Genomic DNA, 19,839 nt, shown 5'->3' with positions numbered 1-19,839 from the left:
TTGCAGGGTCGACTAGGCGGAGATTGCCTTAATTTTATTCGGATACGATGCCTGGGTCATTGCCAATAGGTACATCTGATTTTCTTATTGCTTAACATTTTGCAATTGGATTATGACATTGTAGCTTGTTAAGTCATTTCAAAGGGCATTAAGAGTCCTCAATCTAAAATGGGACTGGACTGGCTGGTAAGCCAGACCAGGTAGCACGATCTGTTCTTAGAAATGTCATTCACCTTCCTTAAGATTTCCATGTTCATTTGTGGCTGGAATCACCCAAATACACTAATAAAATGAATTTTGAGGAAAAGTTTATACCTGACTGACATGCTGAGGGTCTCTAGCATTTTCTGCATTTGCAGTATTTTGCTTATATTTATACTTTTCTAATACTGTTTAATTATGCTGGGTAGGGCTCGCACAGCAGGTCAGCTCTCCAATCAATCTGCTCACCACACTGGTGTGAAATCAGCAACCATCACTCTTACAGCTCCAGGATGTTGCCATTTAGAACTCGGGTCCTCTGAAGACCTTTACACATGGGTCCGAAGCCAACGTCTGGTCCTATTGTGGTTGCCACAGTTCCCAATTCAAAGACCACTTCCTGAAGGAACCTTCAAGTGATGGGACCTTCCAAAGTTTGGCAGCCAGCACGTAGAATTGAATCAAGTTGCATTATAAATTGCATACTATTAAGATGCTAAAATATACCTATGAAAACTCTGACTGTTGCACATACAACACCTGCCTTTATCTGTAGCATACAAACACTATACAATGGTGCACAATATTTACTGCAATAAATTTAGTTTGATTACAAGGGGGAAAAAAACCCTTCGGCACATTGAAGCCTATGCTTCTAATTCTCTAACTCTCCCACATATTTATTTTGAAAGTTCTGAATGCTTTGTCACTACTATCACCAGGCAGATTATTCCAAATTTTTATCACTAAGCAAAGTTATGGCTAATATCCATTTTAAATTCAATTTTCACTCATTTTCATTCTTGTTCTTACTTTGTAGTAATATTCCAGGTTTACCTTATCTGTATCATTTAACATTTTATAGACTTCAATGAGGAGCACCCATTAACTGCCTTCTTTCTAGACTTTATCTAATTCCTTTTATACTTTGAGTCGGCTTTGCTGCACTTTCACAAAACAGTGACCCTTGCTGGACTTCATTCATACATCCCATATTTTGACATCAAAGGGGATAGGAGGGGGGCACACACACACATGGTAAGACAAAGAGAGAAGAAAAATAAAGAACTTGATGGAATTTTTTGAAGAGGCAATGGAAAGAGTAGACAAGGGTGAAACAGTAGATGTCATATACTTGGATTTTCAAAAGGCCTTCAATAAAGGTATCACACAGTACGCTCACGATAATGGTTAGGGCAAGTGGAGTCGGGGGGCAAATAGTTGAATGGATAGCAAACGGGCTAAAAAAGGGAAGCAGAGTGTAGTGGTAAAGGGTAGTTATTCAGATTCGAGGAAGGTAGAAAGCGGTATTCCACAAGGATCAGCGCTGGGACCACTGTTATTCGTAATTTATATTAAAAATTTGCAAATGATACCAAACTAGGGGTTATAGCCAACACTGAGGAAGAATGCAACATAGACAAGACGTCATTAGAAAACGTGCAGACTAGGCAATTAAGTGGCAAATGAACTTGAACATAGATAAATGTGAGGTGATGCACATATGTCAGAAAAATAGAAACATCACCTGCACCTTAGAAAATAAGGAACTGAATGGGGTAGAAGAGCAAAAGGATCTAGGGATACAGATGAACAAATTAAAAGCAGCAGTGCAGGTCAGCAAAGCAATTAAAAATGCTAACAAAACAATGTGATTTATTTCATGGGGTATCGAATTCAAAAGTAGAGAAGTTATGTTAAACTTATATAGGACCCTAGTCAGGCTGCACAGTTCTGGGCTCCATACTATAAAAAAGGACATAGAAGCACTGCAGAAAGTGCAAAAGGTTTACAAGGATGGTACCAGAACTGAGAGATTACAGCCATTGGATAAGATTGAACAGGTTGGGGCTTTTTTCCTTCAGAAAAAAAGACTTAGAGGTGACCTGATAGAGGTCTTTAAAATTATGAATGGGTTAGACAGGGTAGATGTGGAAAGAATGTTTCCACTTGTGGGAGAATCCAAAACAAGGGGCCATAAATGCAAGAGTTACTAATTAAATCCAATGGGGAAATGTCTTTACTCAGAGTGGTTAGAATGTGGAACTTGCTACCACAGGAAGTGGTTGAGGTAAATAGATAAGATGCTTTCAAAAGGAAACTGGACGAGTACATGAGAGAAAAGGGAAAAGAAAGATATGCTGAAAGGCTAAGATAAGATAAATTGACTCGGAGGAGAATTGTGTGGAGGATAAACACCAGAACAGACTAGTTGAGCTGAATGGCTTGTTTCTGTGCTGTACATTCTATATAATTCGCATTTATTTTGTGCCCTTCACATCCTCAGGGTGTTTCATAGTCAATTAATTATTTTGAAGTATGCGGCAGCCAATTTGCACACAGCAAGGTCCCACAAACAGCAATGAGATAAAATGACAAGTTAATCTGTTTTAGTAGTGTTGATTGAGGGATAAATGTTGAGCAGAACACCAGGAGAGCTACCCTGCTCTTCTAATAGTACCATGGGATCTTTTATTTTCAGCTAAGATGGCCTTGGTTTAATGTCTCATCTGAAAGATGGCATCTCAGACAGTGTCAGTCCAGATGATCTACTCCAGTCTCTGGAATGGGATTGGACCCACAACCTCTGACTCCGATGCACGAGTGCAGCCACTGAGCCAAGGCTAAAGTTCAAGCGCAATTTTAATTTTGTTTTAAAATTGAAATTATTCTTTGGTTACGCGTTAACATATTATATTCATGGCAATCTGTATATGGTACATTGTAGTAATAAGCAAGCGTGACTGAGTGGTTGAGGTTTTGAATGACCATGGGGACTAAATCGAAGAAGTGGCACTGGTATTAATGAGTCATCTGCTGCCAGTGCCCGATGGATTTTGGTTGTGCTAATGGGGCTTTATAACTAGCTACCTTATTTGGATGGGGTGGAGTATGCTCCATAGCACTTGGTATGTGACTTATATAAGCACTGTTGTTAACAAATGCTGGCTAGCCTCTGGCACTGAGCCAAGATGTGATCCAAATTTCCAAGAGTTTTCTTCTGGTTTAGGCTTAGGGAGCTGATAATTCTCTCAGACTGGGCCATTTTCTAAAAATGTGCTTTACCTGTAATATTGTGTCCATCAAGCCGAGGATTAGTTTCCACCTCTGTATCTGGTACCATATTTTCCCGCAGTTAGTTTTCACACCAATTTCATATATCGATTGTAAACCTTTACTTTGTTCCCTGTGCATCCAACTACAGGAAACTCTCTTTTAACCGGCATCTAAATATCCAGAAATCTCTCTTAACCGGCAAAATTCAGGAGTAGGTTCAGGTAAGTTTTACTATATATTAGTGGCCGTGTAACCGGGGTTCCTGGATCTGTGGCCGTGTAACCAGGACTCCTGCACAAGTGCCGTGTAACCGGGGCTCTCGTACCTTGGTAAGTATACCTCTCTGTAATCCGGACTTATTGATCAACCGGCACCACGTTGGTGCCGATAAAAAAAGAGTTTCCTGTATTAACGGTTTTTGAAATTATATGTAGTGCTCTTTTATAGTGAGGGCTCTACCATTACTATATTCATATTCCTCAACTTGTGGCAAGTGCACAACAGAAATTACTTCCTTGCAAATCTAGCTAGATTTTTTTTAATACAATTAATTACTTAAATTATCTATTGGTGGCAATAAATCATGGTACCCGATGGCACTGAAATATGCAAATTGGAAATTGCAGCACGACAAGTTCCTTGATTTTTTTTATTTTTATTTTTTTAAGGTAAAACCAAGCAACTCAATGAGTCCACTAGTGTAAAACACCCAATACCACACAAAGCCAAAACCAGAATGGATTTCTAAAGTAGCCATTTATTTGCCAACTCCCCCTTATTCTCTCCAAATTTCTCTCCTGCTCTCCTAAGGAAGTTTAACTCCTTCCACTGGTGCTGTCCAGTACCTCATCCGAGTCATTATTCACATACGAGATTTAAAGAGCGAGTTTGCTGGTTATATGAACGGATGCACACTGTGCGGCGGGGAAAACAGCAGATTCGGAGCTCATTTCCACCAATACCCACAGTCACACTTCCAGCTGGGGTCACTGAAGAGTGATCAGAACTAGGAACCCTGGCCAATTTTCCTCTAACTGATCTATGGGTGCCTGCAGCAATTGTAGCATCTCTGACCATTGCAGATCAGCTAATTCAACAAGGGATGAACACAGTTCCAAAGTCTGGTGGTGTCTACAGCCAGCCTGGTTAACCAGTTTCAACTCACCAAATAATTCTTCAAACACTTAGTGCAAGGGAAAATAGCAAGCAGGAAAAAAAATGACTGAAAACAGTGGAGTAGAATGGGTTCTTACAATCTCCTTCCATAATTTGGGCAGAACCCCTGGAAAAATGGCATAAGTGGACGTTTTTGCCATTTCTCATGAGGTTCTGCCAACGTTACGGCAGGACATTTGGAGAATCCCTGCAAAAATTCCAGGTGAATATTATTAATGTCATTTATTTAAGGGCCAGAATGGATTCTTCCAGATGCCAATCTTACACATTTAACCTAGAAGCCTTACCTGTTCATCAGGTCGCAGTTTCATTTTGCCATTTCTGATGGGGAAGCCACTGCCAAATTCTTTGGAGGCAATGTCAGCTCCATATTCCACCGTAACATCATCTTCAATGGTACTGACCAAGCGCCAGAACTCCTTTTCCACCAGCTCCGTTGGAACCATCTGTGTTTTTACACATTATGTGCATTTGGGGGTGGGGAGGCGAGAAGAGAAGAAAATAAACTAATTGAAACTGAAATGAACCTGTGGGGAATTCTGTGCATTAGAACGCATCAGCTATCTTGCCCACTAAGGTAAAATGACTGTACCAAATAGGTTGCTTAATTTAACATCCAATAAAAGCGCCAAGGATTATACATTCACCATTTCATGAAGAAAATCACTTTTGGTTTATTTTATTTTCCCTCAGTGAGCCTGTGTTGATGAGGCTGAGATATGGAACAGGTTTTGTTTAAGCATCCATTTTTGTCAGCATCCAGCACTCCCATGTTGGGTAGAACACAGGTTACATGCAGAGTAAAGTCCTCCCAGTATTGAAGCTTTGTTAATGGTATATTATTGTATTATATTTATTTTTAAAATAAAGCTGGATGGGAATGAGAACCACCTGTATTTCGGATGTGGTGTTAAACCGAGGCTCCGTTTCCCATCTCTCCATGGCACGATTCGAAGAGAGGGAGTTGGTCCAGTGTCCTGGCCAATAGCTATCCTTTCACCAGCATCACTAAAGAAACACAATTATCTGGTCACTTATCTCCGAGCGGTGATGGTCTATGGGTCCTTGCCGTCTCATTTCACAATACACCAGTGACTGCACTTCAAAAATAATTAATTGTCTGTGAAGCACTGAGACATCCTGAGGTCGTGAAAGGCGCTATATAGTCTCAACCTCAGGAGAGCTCAACACATCAGTGGTAATTCCTTTTTCCCCACGCCAGCTGTCCTCAAGGCTCTGATTGAGACTGCAAATATAAATAACACCCTCTAGGATCTGGGCTGAGAAAGCCCAAACCCACTCCAAGTGGGACCCTTATAGCCAGCACAGGATAATAAGAGCAGCTTGCTTTCACGACCTCAGGATGTCTCAGTGCTTCACAGACAATTAATTATTTTTGAAGTGCAGTCACTGGTGTATTGTAGTGAAATGAGACGGCAAGGACCCGCAGACCATCACCGCTCGGAGATAAGTGACCAGATAATTGTGTTTCTTTAGTGATGCTGGTGAAAGGATAGCTATTGGCCAGGACACTGGACCAACTCCCTCTCTTCGAATCGTGCCATGGAGAGATGGGAAACGGAGCCTCGGTTTAACACCACATCCGAAATACAGGTGGTTCTCATTCCCATCCAGCTTTATTTTAGAAATAAATATAATACAATAATATACCATTAACAAAGCTTCAATACTTGAGCAATGAGCTGTAAAATGCCCATTAAGGAATTAAACTTTTTCTGATCATTCTAGATCAAAGCAAATAAGTTATGCTTAAAATAGGCTTGGGTATCAAGCTCCATAAACAGCATTTCTAAACCTGAAGCATACTTACGTGAACTGGCATATTGAAGTAGTCCGATTTAAAGGCATCTGCCATTTCTCCAAATGCACGGAGTGTGTAGTCCCTGGGGGCTTGCTCAAAACCAAAAGCTTCTTGAGGTTTGCTACACTCCTAGAACAACAAAATGTGTTCAGTATGCTCTGAACCCATGGTGGCATTCCCTTGTGATTAACTGCTGCTATAGATGTACTCTTGCAATACTGTACTACAAAATGCTACAATTGAACACAGCTCAGTCAACATAAAGGCAGGATAATATTTAAAGTTCACCAGAAGTGGCAGAGACAGGTCCAAAAAGCTCCTTTACAGGACTGAACAAAACAAGAGAAGGGGAAAAAACCAGTTTAGGATCAATAGTTCAAATACGCTAACTACTTTCACAAAGAAATGGGTTTGACAGCTTGTAATTTGATTTCAATATGGGGGAAAAGAGGTACTTCTCATCTAACTGCTATCCTTCCCCATGTGTTTTGGTCAGTCTTCTGAGGCAGCTTCTGTCACCTGATCAGCCAACCTAAAATGCAAACCTATATTTCAGATGCAGACAGACCAAGCAATTTATGTTTTTATTTCAGATTTGCATCTTTCATAGTTTTTCTTATCCATTCTTAAACACAGTCGCATGCCTCGTCTGCAAGGATGCCCTGATCGGTGATGGGCAGTAGTGGGATTTCTCTTGCTCCAAGCAGTACAATGACTCACTGAATTGAAATATTTGGAAAGGACACAAAAGCCAACCATTTATCCTGTACAACATTGGCCCAGAAATTCGGGTCGGGGGCTTCCCGTGGGTGTAAGCCCCCGACCTGCACTTACCTAGCGCGCCGGCAGTTGAGCTGTAGGGCCCCGTGGAATTCTGCTCCGGGGCCTGGCCCAGCTCACTGTGCTTGCGTGTCCCAGGGGCGCAGTTAGTGCGATGCGTCCCCTGGGATCACGTGAGCCATGGGCAGCCAATCGGAGGAGGGAAAAGCCCATTCATAAGATTGACAGGAAGACCTGTCTAAACTTATGAATGCTACGGGCCTCAAAATAACAGTAAACCTTCAAACAATTTTTTTTTTTTTTTTTAAATCACACTTTTTAAATAAACTATAAATTACATTAAATAACTATTTAAAACAATAATTTAAATTTTTGAAAAAAATAATTTTATAAAAAAACAGGGCTAAAAATAAACTTACCTTGCTTTAAAGTATTTAAAAATAATAAACCTGTGGAAAAAATGTTTTAATTTTAATTAATTGACCACTTACCTTGTAAAAAAGCAGGCCTTACGCCTGCTTTTTAAATGTGTAAATCCTGCAGGCTTACCCTCCCGGGAAAACCTGCAAAAATAACCTAAGTTCAAAGCGCACGCGCAGCCTCCCCAGCGCACACGTTCGACCTCTGAACCTCTTCGTTCAGAGGATCGGAAGTGCTGGTTTCCCGCGCATGCGCAGTGCATGCAAGAAACCGGCACTTCCATCGGGTCCACGCGTGAGTACCCCGTGCGTACTCACGCGTTGGGACCCGAATTTCTGGGCCATTACATAAATGTGGAGCTCAGGAGGTTGACTAGCAGTGGATTGGAAGTGTCAAATCTGGAGCTGAAAAATCAATAAATGAAGGTTTCAACAGCAGTGGGGAAGAGATAGAGATGGAGACAGGGCAATATTTCAGAGATGAAAGTAGGCAGTCTTGGAGAGGAAAGGAATGTGGGGTGTGAAGCTCAGCTCAGGGTCAAGCAGAACACCAAGGTTGCGTACCATCGCAATCAGCGTTAGCAAGCATGCAGGAAGAGGGATGGAATCAGGGAATTCCTGCACATAATTTAACATTGCCCAGACAGGAAGGCTTTCATTTTGCTAATGCAAGTAATTCTGTCTCATTCACAACTTGAACTCAGACAGACACTCAGACAATTCCGTAGCAGTCTCAAAGTTGAGGGTTGATATTGAAGAGGTTAAGCTGGGTATTATTGGATCAATTCAAATCTCTGCAGTCGTGCCACATCCAGTTGCAAATGGTGGTGGACAATTAAACAACTAACGGGAGGAGGAGGCACCACGAACATCCCCATCCTCAATGATGACGGAGCCCAGCATGTGAGTGCAAAAGATAAGGATGAAGTGTTTGCAACCATTTTCAGCCAGAAGTGCCAAGTGGATGATTCATCTCAGCTTCCTCCTGATTCGATTCACTCCAAGTTATCAAGATATGGGTGAGCGCACTGGATACAGCAAAGGCTATGGGCCCTGGCAACATCCCGGTTGTTGTGAAGACTTGTGCTCCAGAACTAGCCACACCTCTAGCCAAGCTGTTCCAGTACAGCTACAACACTGGCATCTACCAGACAATGTGGAAAACTGCCCAGGTATGTCCTGTCCACAAAAAGGACAAATCCAATCCAGCCAATTACCGCCCCATCAGTCTACTTTCAATCATCAGCAAAGTGATGGAAGGTGTCGTCAACAGTGCTATCGAGCGGCACTTACTCACCAATAACCTGCTCACTGATGCCCAGTTTGGGTTCCACCAGGACCACTCCACTCCAGGCGTCATCACAGCCTTGGTCCAACACGTACAAAAGAGCTGAATTCCAGAGGTGATGCGAGGGTGACTGTGTGGTAAACCACTGTTTGTATTCGACTGTGTACATGCCTCGGCTGACTCCTCCCACAAGTCCTAGTATAAAGGTGACTGCTCCCCAGCCCTTTGTATTTCTGGACCGGTCGACCACTCGAGGCAGACCTTCATTCTTTTGTTAATAAAAGCCTTTAGTTACTCTCTTAACTCTCAGTCTTTTATGAGTAATTGATAGCGCATCAATTTTATTAACAACATTTTTATAATGGAGAAGATCCTCACACCAGCATGCCTGGACTTAGATCATCGGGAGGCGGACTCATCCACCAAGTTTACTCACTGGCTTAAGTGTTTCGAAAAATTCCTGACCGCCTCCGAAGCAATCAAATCGGACGAGGACAAACTGGATGTCCTGACCTCCAAAGTGAACCACCGAGTGTACTCGGTCATCCAAGACGCGACCTCGTACGCGGACGCTATCAAGCTCCTCAAGGACCAGTACACGCGCCCAGTGAACGAAGTGTACGCCAGGCACCTTCTGGGGAGTCGTAAACAACAACCTGGGGAATCGACCGTGGAATACCTTCAGGCACTGTCTGTGCTTGGCCGGGCCTGTGGTTGTAAGGATGTAAAGGCCGCCGTGTACACAGAGGAACTTATCCGGGACGCTTTTGTAGCGGGCCACAGATCCAATTACACCCGACAGCGACTGTTGGAGCAGAGTGACCTCGACCTCAACAAGGCCTCTGAACTCGCACTATCATTGGATGCAGCCTACCGGGGCATGGATGCCTACTCCTCTGCACCGTGGATGCCGCGGGGAATGACAGCCTGGGACACGGTAGGACTGCCTCATAGCGCCGTGCCACCCCAGCCACACCCCAGCAACGGCCCAACTACCGCAGCAGTGCCCCAAGGCCAGAAATGCTACTTCTGTGGCCAGGCAAAACACCCTAGAGCGTGCTGCCCGGCGAAAAACGCGATCTGCTCGGGCTGCGGGAAGAAGAGACACTACGCTAACGTCTGCAGGGCCAAAGCCACCCCGAACCCCAGCAGCGCCGCGTGTGGGCCATGCGGGCTGCCATCTTGGGCCTCCCCGGCCATGTGCGAACCACCGGTACAGCAGCCATTTTGGACGCCTCCAGCCACATGGGGATCATGGACGCCGCCATCTTGGACGAGAGCCGGAACGCAGCAGGCCCCCAACACCGCCTCATCTGATACCCGCAGCGACACACCGACCCCTACGCTGGCATCCGTTACACTGGACCAAGCGAGACCGCACCAGCTGGCCAGTTCCACAATGGACATTAAGGTAAATGGCCACGATACAATCTGCCTTTTTGACTCTGGGAGCACGGAGAGCTTCATCCACCCCGACACGGTGCGGCGTTGCTCTCTCCCAGTCCTGCCTGCGCACCAGCGGATTTCTATGGCCTCCGAGTCCCAGTCGGCGGACATCGGCGGCTACTGCGTAGTGACACTCGTAGTAGACGGGACCGTGTACGATCATTTTAAACTTCTGGTCCTGCCCGACCTCTGCGCTGCCGTCCTGCTGGGGTTAGATTTTCAGTGCCACCTTAAAAGTGTTACGATGGCGTACGGTGGACCCCTACCCCCACTCACAGTCCGCAGCCAGCAGCTCCCAAATTGCCCGCCGCGCACCAGGTGCAACCTCTCCACACTCAGTCACCCCCCCCCCACCACTGTTTGCTAACCTCACCCCCGACTGTAAGCCCATCGCCACAAAGAGCAGGCGATACAGTGCCGGGGACAGGGTTTTCATTAAAACCGAAGTGGAGCGGCTCCTGAAGGAAGGGATTATTGAGGGCAGCACCAGCCCCTGGCGAGCCCAGGTTGTGGTCGTTAAGACCGGCGAGAAGCAGTGCCTGGTCATCGACTACAGCCAGACAATAAATCGCTACACCCTGCTGGACGCCTACCCACTCCCCCGCATAGCTGATATGGTCAACCAGATCGCGCAGTACCGCGTCTTCTCGACCATTGACCTGAAATCAGCGTACCACCAGCTCCCTATCCGCCCCGAGGACCGCCAGTATACTGCCTTTGAGGCAAACGGCCGCCTCCATCACTTCCTTAGGGTTCCCTTTGGCGTCACCAACGGGGTCTCCGTCTTCCAAAGGGAGATGGACCGGATGGTAGATCAAAATGCGTTGCAGGCCACTTTCCCATATCTGGACAATGTGACCATCTGCGGCCGTGACTTGCAGGACCATGACGCAAACCTCGAAAAATTCCTCCGCACCGCCCAACTCCTGAACCTGACATATAACAAGGAGAAGTGCATATTCCGCACAAACCGCCTCGCCATCCTTGGCTGTGTTGTGGAACACGGAGTCATCGGCCCCGACCCCGACCGGATGCGTCCCCTTATGGAACTCCCACTGCCCCACTGCCTCAAGGCCCTGAAGAGGTGCCTAGGGTTTTTCTCCTATTATGCCCAGTGGGTCCCCTACTATGCGGACAAGGCCCATCCGCTGATCAAGTCCACCTCTTTTCCCTTGACGGCAGAGGCCCGCTTAGCCTTCCACCGTATCAAGGAAGACATTGCCAAAGCCACCATGCACGCAGTGGACGAATCCATCCCCTTCCAGGTGGAAAGCGACGCATCCGACTTTGCCCTGGCCGCTACCCTCAATCAGGCGGGGAGACCCGTGGCCTTCTTTTCACGAACCCTCCAAGGCCCGGAGACCAGACACTCCGCTGTTGAGAAGGAGGCCCAGGCGATTGTGGAGGCTGTGCGTCATTGGAGGCACTACCTGGCCGGAAAACGATTTACCCTGCTCACTGACCAACGTTCAGTTGCTTTCATGTTTAACAACAAGCAGAGGGGCAAAATCAAAAATGACAAGATCTTGAGGTGGAGAATCGAACTTTCCACCTACAATTACGAGATCTTGTACCGGCCCGGGAAGCTCAATGAACCCCCGGATGCGCTATCGCGTGGCACCTGCGCCAGCGCGCAGATCGATAGACTGCGGGCCTTCCACAATGACCTCTGCCACCCGGGGGTCACCAGGTTCTTCCACTTCATCAAGGCCCGCAACCTGCCTTACTCTATTGAGGAGGTCAGGACCATGACCAGGAACTGCCAAGTCTGCGCTGAGTGCAAACCGCACTTTTATAGACCAGACAGGGCCCACCTGATAAAAGCCACTCGCCCCTTCGAGCGCCTGAGCGTTGATTTTAAAGGGCCTCTCCCCTCCTCCGACCGCAATGTGTACTTCCTCAATATTATTGATGAGTACTCCAGTTTCCCGTTCGCCATCCCCTGCCCGGACATGACCAGTGCCACGGTCATTAAATGTCTGAACAACCTCTTCACCCTGTTCGGTTTCCCCAGCTATATCCATAGCGACCGGGGCTCATCGTTTATGAGCGACGAACTCCGTCAGTACCTGCTAACTAGGGGTATTGCCACAAGCAGGACCACCAGTTACAACCCCCGGGGGAACGGACAGGTGGAAAGAGAAAATGCGACAGTTTGGAAGGCCGCCCTGCTAGCCTTAAAGTCTAGGGGCCTTCCAACCTCCCGCTGGCAGGATGTGCTCCCCGATGCGCTCCACTCTATTCGGTCACTGCTCTGCACTGCCACTAACGCCACCCCTCATGAGAAAATGTTTGTCTTCCCAAGGAAGTCCACATCGGGGACATCGCTACCGCCATGGCTGACGTCCCCAGGGCCGGTCCTACTGAGAAGACACGTGAGGACCCATAAAACGGACCCCCTGGTCGAGAGGGTCGACCTCCTCCACGCCAACCCCCAGTATGCTTACATTGCATACCCGGACGGGCGGGAGGACACAGTCTCCATAAGAGACCTTGCACCCTCAGGGGCCGCAGTAACCCACTACTCACTACCACCCCCCCCCACGATCCGATATCCAGCCCCAGCAGACGGCAGGCCTGGGCCCCGCGACCCGCTCGACATCTACGAGGACGACACGCCTGTGCCACAGCCCACGCAGGACTCGACGCCGGAAGCTTCACTACCCCTGCCGTCGCCACGCCGATCACAGCGGCAGACAAGACCTCCGGAGAGACTCCAATACACTAACTTTTAATACACTTCACCCCGCCGGACTCAATTTTAAACAAGGGGTGAATGTGGTAAACCACTGTTTGTATTCCACTGTGTACATGCCTGGACATGCCTCGGCTGACTCCTCCCACAAGTCCTAGTATAAAGGTGACTGCTCCCCAGCCCTTTGTATTTCTGGACCGGTCGACCACTCGAGGCAGACCTTCATTCTTTTGTTAATAAAAGCCTTTAGTTACTCTCTTAACTCTCAGTCTTTTATGAGTAATTGATAGCGCATCAGACTGCCCTTGACATCAAGGCAGCATTTGACAGAGTGTGGCAACAAGGAGCCCTAGTCAAATTGAAATCAATGGGAATCAGGGGGGAAAACTCTCCACTGGCTTGAGTCATACCTAGCACAAAGGAAGATGGTTGTGGTGGTTGGATGTCAATCATCACAGCCCCAGGACATCGCTGTAGGAGTTCCTCAGGGCAGTGTCCTAGGCCCAACCATCTTCAGCTGCTTCATCAATGACCTTCCCTCCATCATAAGGTTAGATAATGGGCAGCACGGTGGCATAGTGGTTAGCACTGTTGCCTCACAGCGCCAGGGACCCGGGTTCGAATCCGGCCTCGGGTGACTGTCTGTGTGGAGTTTGCACATTCTCCCCGTGTTTGCGTGGGTTTCCTCCGGGTGCTCCGGTTTCCTCCCACAGTCCAAAGATGTGCGGGTTAGGTTGATTGGCTATGATAAATTGACCCTTAGTGTTAGGGGGATTAAAAATGTGTGGGGTTACGGAGATAGGGTGGGATATGTGTTGAAGGGGTTACGGGGATCGGGTGGGATATGTGTTGGTGCAGGCTCGATGGGCCGAAATGGCCTCTATCTGCACTGTGGGGTTTCTGTGATTCTGTGATTCTGTGATAAGGGAATGTTCACTGATGGTTGCACAGTGTTCAGTTCCATTCGCAACTCCTCAGATAATGAAGCAGTCCATACCCGCATGCAGCAAAACCTGGATGACATTCAGACTTGGGCTGTTAAGTGGCAAGTAACATTCACGCTACACAAGTGCCAAGTATTATCTATCTCCAACAAGAGAGGCTAACCGCCATCCCTCGACATTCAACGAACTACCAACAATTGAATGAAATCAGTATTTGTAGGAAAATGGTGTTAGGGAAATTGACGGGATTGAAGGCCGATAAATCCCCAGGGCCTGATAATCTACATCCCAGGGTACTTAAGGAAGTGGCCCTAGAAATAGTAGATGCATTGCTGGTCATCTTCCAAAATTCTAGAGACTCTGGAACCGTTCCCATGGATTGGAGGGTAGCTAATGTAACCCCACTATTCCAAAAAGGTGGTAGAGAGAAAACGGGGAATTATATCAGTCGGACATCGGTAGTGGGGAAAATGCTAGAGTCCATTATAAAAGATGTAATAGCAGAGCACTTGGAAAACAGTGACAGGATCGGACAAAGTCAACATGGATTTACAAAAGGTAAATCATGCTGGACTAATCTACTGGAATTTTTTTGAGGATGTAACTGGTAGAATAGATAAGGGAGAACCAGTGGATGTGGTGTATTTGGACTTTCAGAAGGCTTTCGATAAGGTCCCGCATAAGAGATTAGCGTGTAAAGTTAAGACACATGGGATTGGGGGCAAGGTACTGACTTGGATAGAGAACTGGTTGGCAGACAGGAAGCAAGAGTTGGAATAAACGGGTCTTTTTCCAAGTGGCAGGCAGTGACTAGTGGGGTACCGCAGGGATCAGTGCTAGGACCCCAGCTATTCACAATATATATTAATGATCTAGACAAGGGAACTTGATGTAATATCTCCAAGTTTGCAGACGACACAAAGCTGGGTGGCGTGTGTGCTGTGAGGAGGATGCAGAGAAACTTCAATATGATTTGGACAGGTTGGGTGATTGGGCAGATGCAGTATAATGTGGATAAATGCGAGGTTATCCACATTGGTGTCAAAAACAGGAAAGCAGGTTATTATCTGAACGGCAATATATTGGGAGAAGGGGAAGTGCAATGAGATCTGGGTGTCCTTGTGCACCAGTCGCTGAAGGCAAGCATGTAGGTGCAGCAGGCGGTTAAGAAGGCAAATGGAATGTTGGCCTTCATAGCGAGAGGGTTCGAGTACAAGAACAAGGATGTCTTGCTGCAGTTGTACAGTGCCTTGGTGAGACCACACCGAGTATTGTGTGCAGTTTTGGTCGCCTTATCTGAGGAAGGATGTTCTTGCCATGGAGGGAGTGCTGCGAAGATTCACCAGACTGATACCTGGGATGGCAGGAATGACGTATGGAGAGAGATTGGGTCGATTAGGCTTATATTCGCTAGAGTTTAGAAGAATGAGAGGGGATCTCATTGAAACTTATAAGATTCTAACAGGACTAGACAGACTAGATGCAGGAAGGATGTTCCCAATGGCGGGGGAGTCCAGAACCAGGGGTCACAGTCTAAGGATAAGAGGTAAGCCATTTAGGACAGAGATGAGGAGGAATTTCTTCACCCAGAGAGTGGTGAACCTGTGGAATTCTCTACCACACAAGGCAGTTGAGGCCAATTCATTAAATATATTCAAGAAGGAGTTAGATATATTTCTTAAGGCTAAAGGGATCAAGGGCTATGGGGAGAAAGCAGGGATAGGGTACTGAATTTGGATAATCAACCATGATCTCATTAAATGGCGGAACAGGCTCGAGGGGTCGAATGGCCTACTCCTGCTCCTATCTTCTATGTTTCTATGTAACACCGAATCCCCCACCATCAACATCCTGGGGGGGTCACCATTGACCAGAAACTTAACTGGGCCAGCCACATAAATACTGTGGCTGCAAGAGCAGGTCAGGGGCTGGGTATTCTGCAACGAGTGTCTCACCTCCTGACTCCCCAAAGCCTTTCCACCATCTACAAGGCACAACTCAGGAGTGCGATGGAATACTCTCCACTTGCCTGGATGAGTGTAGCTCCAACAACACTCAAGAAGCTCGACACCATCCAAGCAGCCTGCTTGCTTGGCACCCCATCCACCACCTTAAACATTCGCTCCCTCCACCACTGGCGCATAGTGGCTGCAGTCTGTACCATCTACAAGATGCACTGCAGCTACTGGCCAAGGCTTCTTCAACAGCACCTCCCAAACCCACAACCTATACCACCTAGAAGAACAAGGGCAGCAGGAGCTTGGTAACTCCATCACCTCCAAGTCACACACCATCCTGACTTGGAAATATATCGCCATTTCTTCATTGTCGTTGGGTCAAAATCCTGCAACTCCCTCCCTAACAGCGCTGTGGGAGTACCTTCACCACACAGACTGCAGCGGTTCACCACCACCTTCGAGGGCAATTAGGGATGGGCAATAAATGCTGGCCTTGCAAGCGACACCCACATCCCAGGAAAAAATAACTTTAAAAAATGATCAATATGCATAGGAAAGCTGACCCTCTGCTTGCAAATAATGTCACTTCAGGGCAATATACATGTGCGGAATTGATAGGGACCAAAAATGGAACCTTGGAGCACGCCAGAATTGGGGGCATACAGGCAGAAACCAATGCAGACAGCATGCTGGCTGCGTTGACACAAGCAAGTGCGGAACAATGTGAAGGCAGTGTCATAAAAAGGAAACAGGAGAATTGTGTGGTTGACCAAACTGCAGACAGATTGAGGAGTGAGAATTGGGATATGGTATTATGGTCAGAGTCTCACTTTGACCAAGAGAGTCTGTGTTGGGGACAGGACACAAGTCAAACTCTAGGGATTTCAACGGGGAGTGATAGGCACGGAACTTGGTAGCTGAGGGGAGATAACGCACTTGACAATGGCAAGCATTGTCCTTAGAAGGGGTGGTTGAGGTTCTGGAAAGAAAGTAGCTCCTCCTTCCAAGCATAGTGTTGTCAAATCAAGAAAATAAACCAGACAGCTAGCCAAAGCAGAAGGTTGGGCAGACTTGTGTTCAATGGTGATAGAAGTTGTATGGCTCCCAGAAGACCATAACTTTTTTTCCAGATGTGCGAGTCAAAGTGAAACCGTCAATGTATCTCTCTGGGGGTCTGAGAACTACTGTCTATCTGAGCCAAAAGTCTATAATTAGCTTCTGTACTGGATTAGAATCTAGGCTCCCTCTGCTTCTGGGACAATCAGGCTTGGACATCATTATAACCAGAATGGCTTCCAGTTTTATTCTCATTATACTTATTTGTAAGGGTTTGATACAACGGAGTGGCTTGCTGGGCCATTTCAGAAAGTAGTTAAGAGTCAACCACATTGCTGTAGATTAGGAGGCTTCACGAAAAGACATTAGTGAACCACTTGGGTTTATACAACAACCCGATAGCTTCATACTGATACTAGCTTTTTAATAAATGTATTTAATTAACTGAATTCAACTTCACAAATTGCCATGGTGGGATTTGAACACATCTCCAGATTATTAGTCCAGGCCTTTGCATTAATAGTTCAGTAACATAACCACTATGCTACCGTACCCAGTACCCATCTAATCTATACTCATTGGACAGAACACAATGGAACACGCCTGGTTAACAGTGTACATTTCTTCAGTTTGAAATTAGCCAGATATTATTTCTTTGATCATTACTAGCTAAAGTCATGAATTCTTAAATAGTGCAACAGACTAGTTTCTGCCTGCGTTTCTCTTATAAACCTTAAAAATTGAGAAACTTATTTGAATGCAAAACAAAGAGACGGTATTCATACTGCTGTATAACTGGTGCTAAGAGTAAGGTTCCAGTTACCAACCTGAGCCAGGCACTTTGGACACCGCCAATCACCCTTGGGAACATCTTGTAGGGGAGGAATTAGACAGAAGGTGTGGTAACTGTCATCACAGCCATCACACAGCAGAAGTCGATCCTCTTCATTACCGTGTCCACATATCAGGCAAACATAAAGGTCCACCTACAAAGGAAAGGAACATAGAATTCAGTCTATGCCAGTGTTTATGCTCCACACAGGCCTCCTCCCACTCTATGTACTTTATCTAACCCAATCAACATATCCTTCTATTCCTTTTGCCCTCGTGTTTATCTAGCTTCCCCTTAAATGTATCTATGCTAGTCATGTGCATGTGGTAGCGAATTCCATCTTTTCATCACTGAGTAAAAGCGTTTCTTCTGAATTCTTTATTGGGTTTATTCGTGACTCTCTTATATTTATGGTCCCTAGTTTTGGATTCCCCACAATTCAAAATATCTGCTCTACGTCGACCCTATCGAGCCCCTTCATAATTTTAAAGACCCCGATCAGATGACCTCTCAGTCTTTTCTCTCCGATTCAGTCTTTCTTGATAGTTGTACCATCTCAGTTCTGGTACCATCCTTGTAAATCTTTTTTGCGCTTTCTCCAGTGCTTCTATATGCTTTTTGTAATATGGAGACCAGAACTCTGCACAATACTCCAAATGTGGTCTAAAGGTTCTATACAAGTTTAACATAACTTCTCTGGTTTTGAATTCTTTTCCTCTAGAAACGATGTGTGTATCTGTACCCCTAGATTCCTCTGCGCCTCTGCTACATTTAAACTCTTTATTTTCCAAGAAGTAGGTGGCCTCCTTATTCCTCCTTCCAAAATGTACCACCTCATGCTTACCCAACCCATTCTGCAAGTTTTCTGAAGTCTTCTTGTATTTTGTCAGTCTTCCTCAGTATTAACTATACCTCCCAATTTGGTGTCATCCACAAATTTTGATATTGTACTTCTGATTCCAGAGTCCAAACCATTTATGTAAATAGTGAACAGGGGTGCCAATACCGATCCCTGTGGATCATTTCTTACCTTCTGCCAGAATGAGTAACGACCTTTAACCCCATCTCTGTTCTGTAGCTATCCATTCTGCTACTTGCCCCGACTCCACATGCTCTGACCTCAGTTAGGAGTCTATTATGCGGTACCTTACTGAAGGCCTTTTAAAAGTCCATGTAAAGCACATCCACTGCAATTTTCTTGCCTACTGTTACTTCTTCAAAGAATTTCATAAGGTTGGTCATGCATAATCTTCATTTTGAAATCCGTGCTGACTATTGTTTATTATATTTCCGGTTTCTAGATGTTTTTCTGTTAGCTCTGAGTAAAGATTCCAATATCTTTCCAACCACCGACGTTAAGCTAACTGGTCTAGTTAGCTTAACAGCCAGACTCAGTGAAATTCACAGATAGAACAGGTGTTGAGGATGAAAAAAAGCCTATTTGGCTCAGCAAAGCTCATTCTCTAGTACCCAAACTCTCCCATCACAGCATCCAACAATATTTTGAAGAGCATTAATGTTTTGCCTCTACTATTCTGCTGGTCTCACCATTCCACATATTTATAACTCTGAATACAGAAATACTTCCCAATTTTGTTTACTTTTCACTAATTTCCATTTTTGGCTCTGGTCCTACTTTCCTGGCTCAAGTGTTAGTTTGGCTCAGTTGATAGCATACTCGCCTCTTAATCAGAGGTTTTGGGTTAGAGTCCCACACCAGAACTTAAGCACGAAATTTAGACCGACACTTCAGTACAGTACTGAAGAAGTGCTGCATGGTCAGGCTTGAGACTTTTGGATAAGACATTAAATAATACGAACATAAGAAATAGGAGCAGGAGTAGGCCATAAGGCCCCTCGAGCCTGCTCTACCATTCAATAAAATCACGGCTAATCTTTGACATCAACTCCCACCGGATCCCCATAGCCCTTGATTCCCTTAAGAGTCCAAATATATTCAACGATTGAACATCCACAGCCCTCTGGGGTAGAAAATTCCAAGATTCACAACCCTCTATGAGTGAAGAAATTCCACCTTATCTCAGTCCTAAATGGCTGGCCCCTTATCCCGAGACTATGCCCCCAAGTTCTAGACTCTCCAGCCAGGGGGAAACAACCTCTCAGCATCTACCCTGTCAATCCCCCTCGGAATCTTATATGTTTCA

General features: G+C 45.9%; 1 protein-coding gene across 2 annotated transcripts in view; it reads right to left on the bottom strand.

Moving 5' to 3' along the window:
* LOC147105378 (lysine-specific demethylase 5B-like) overlaps positions 1 to 19,839 on the bottom strand; it is a 169,953-nt gene that overhangs the window by 115,945 nt on the left and 34,169 nt on the right. Inside the window, exons 6-8 of one of the 2 annotated variants that reach the window (XM_086011674.1) lie at positions 17,670 to 17,828; positions 6,266 to 6,385; positions 4,722 to 4,880 (exon numbers count right to left, since the gene is read on the bottom strand). In XM_086011674.1, coding sequence (XP_085867800.1) covers positions 4,722 to 4,880; positions 6,266 to 6,385; positions 17,670 to 17,828 — 438 coding nt within the window. The remainder of the gene's footprint in view (positions 1 to 4,721; positions 4,881 to 6,265; positions 6,386 to 17,669; positions 17,829 to 19,839) is intronic. The other variant, XM_086011675.1, reaches the window with a different exon arrangement.

This window comes from Somniosus microcephalus, chromosome 18, assembly GCF_052327205.1.
Source record: "Somniosus microcephalus isolate GS21.2 chromosome 18, FLI_Smic_1.0, whole genome shotgun sequence".
NCBI classification, from domain to species: domain Eukaryota; kingdom Metazoa; phylum Chordata; class Chondrichthyes; order Squaliformes; family Somniosidae; genus Somniosus; species Somniosus microcephalus.
Note: the sequence above shows the minus strand (reverse complement) of the source record. Positions and strands in the feature narration are given on the sequence as shown.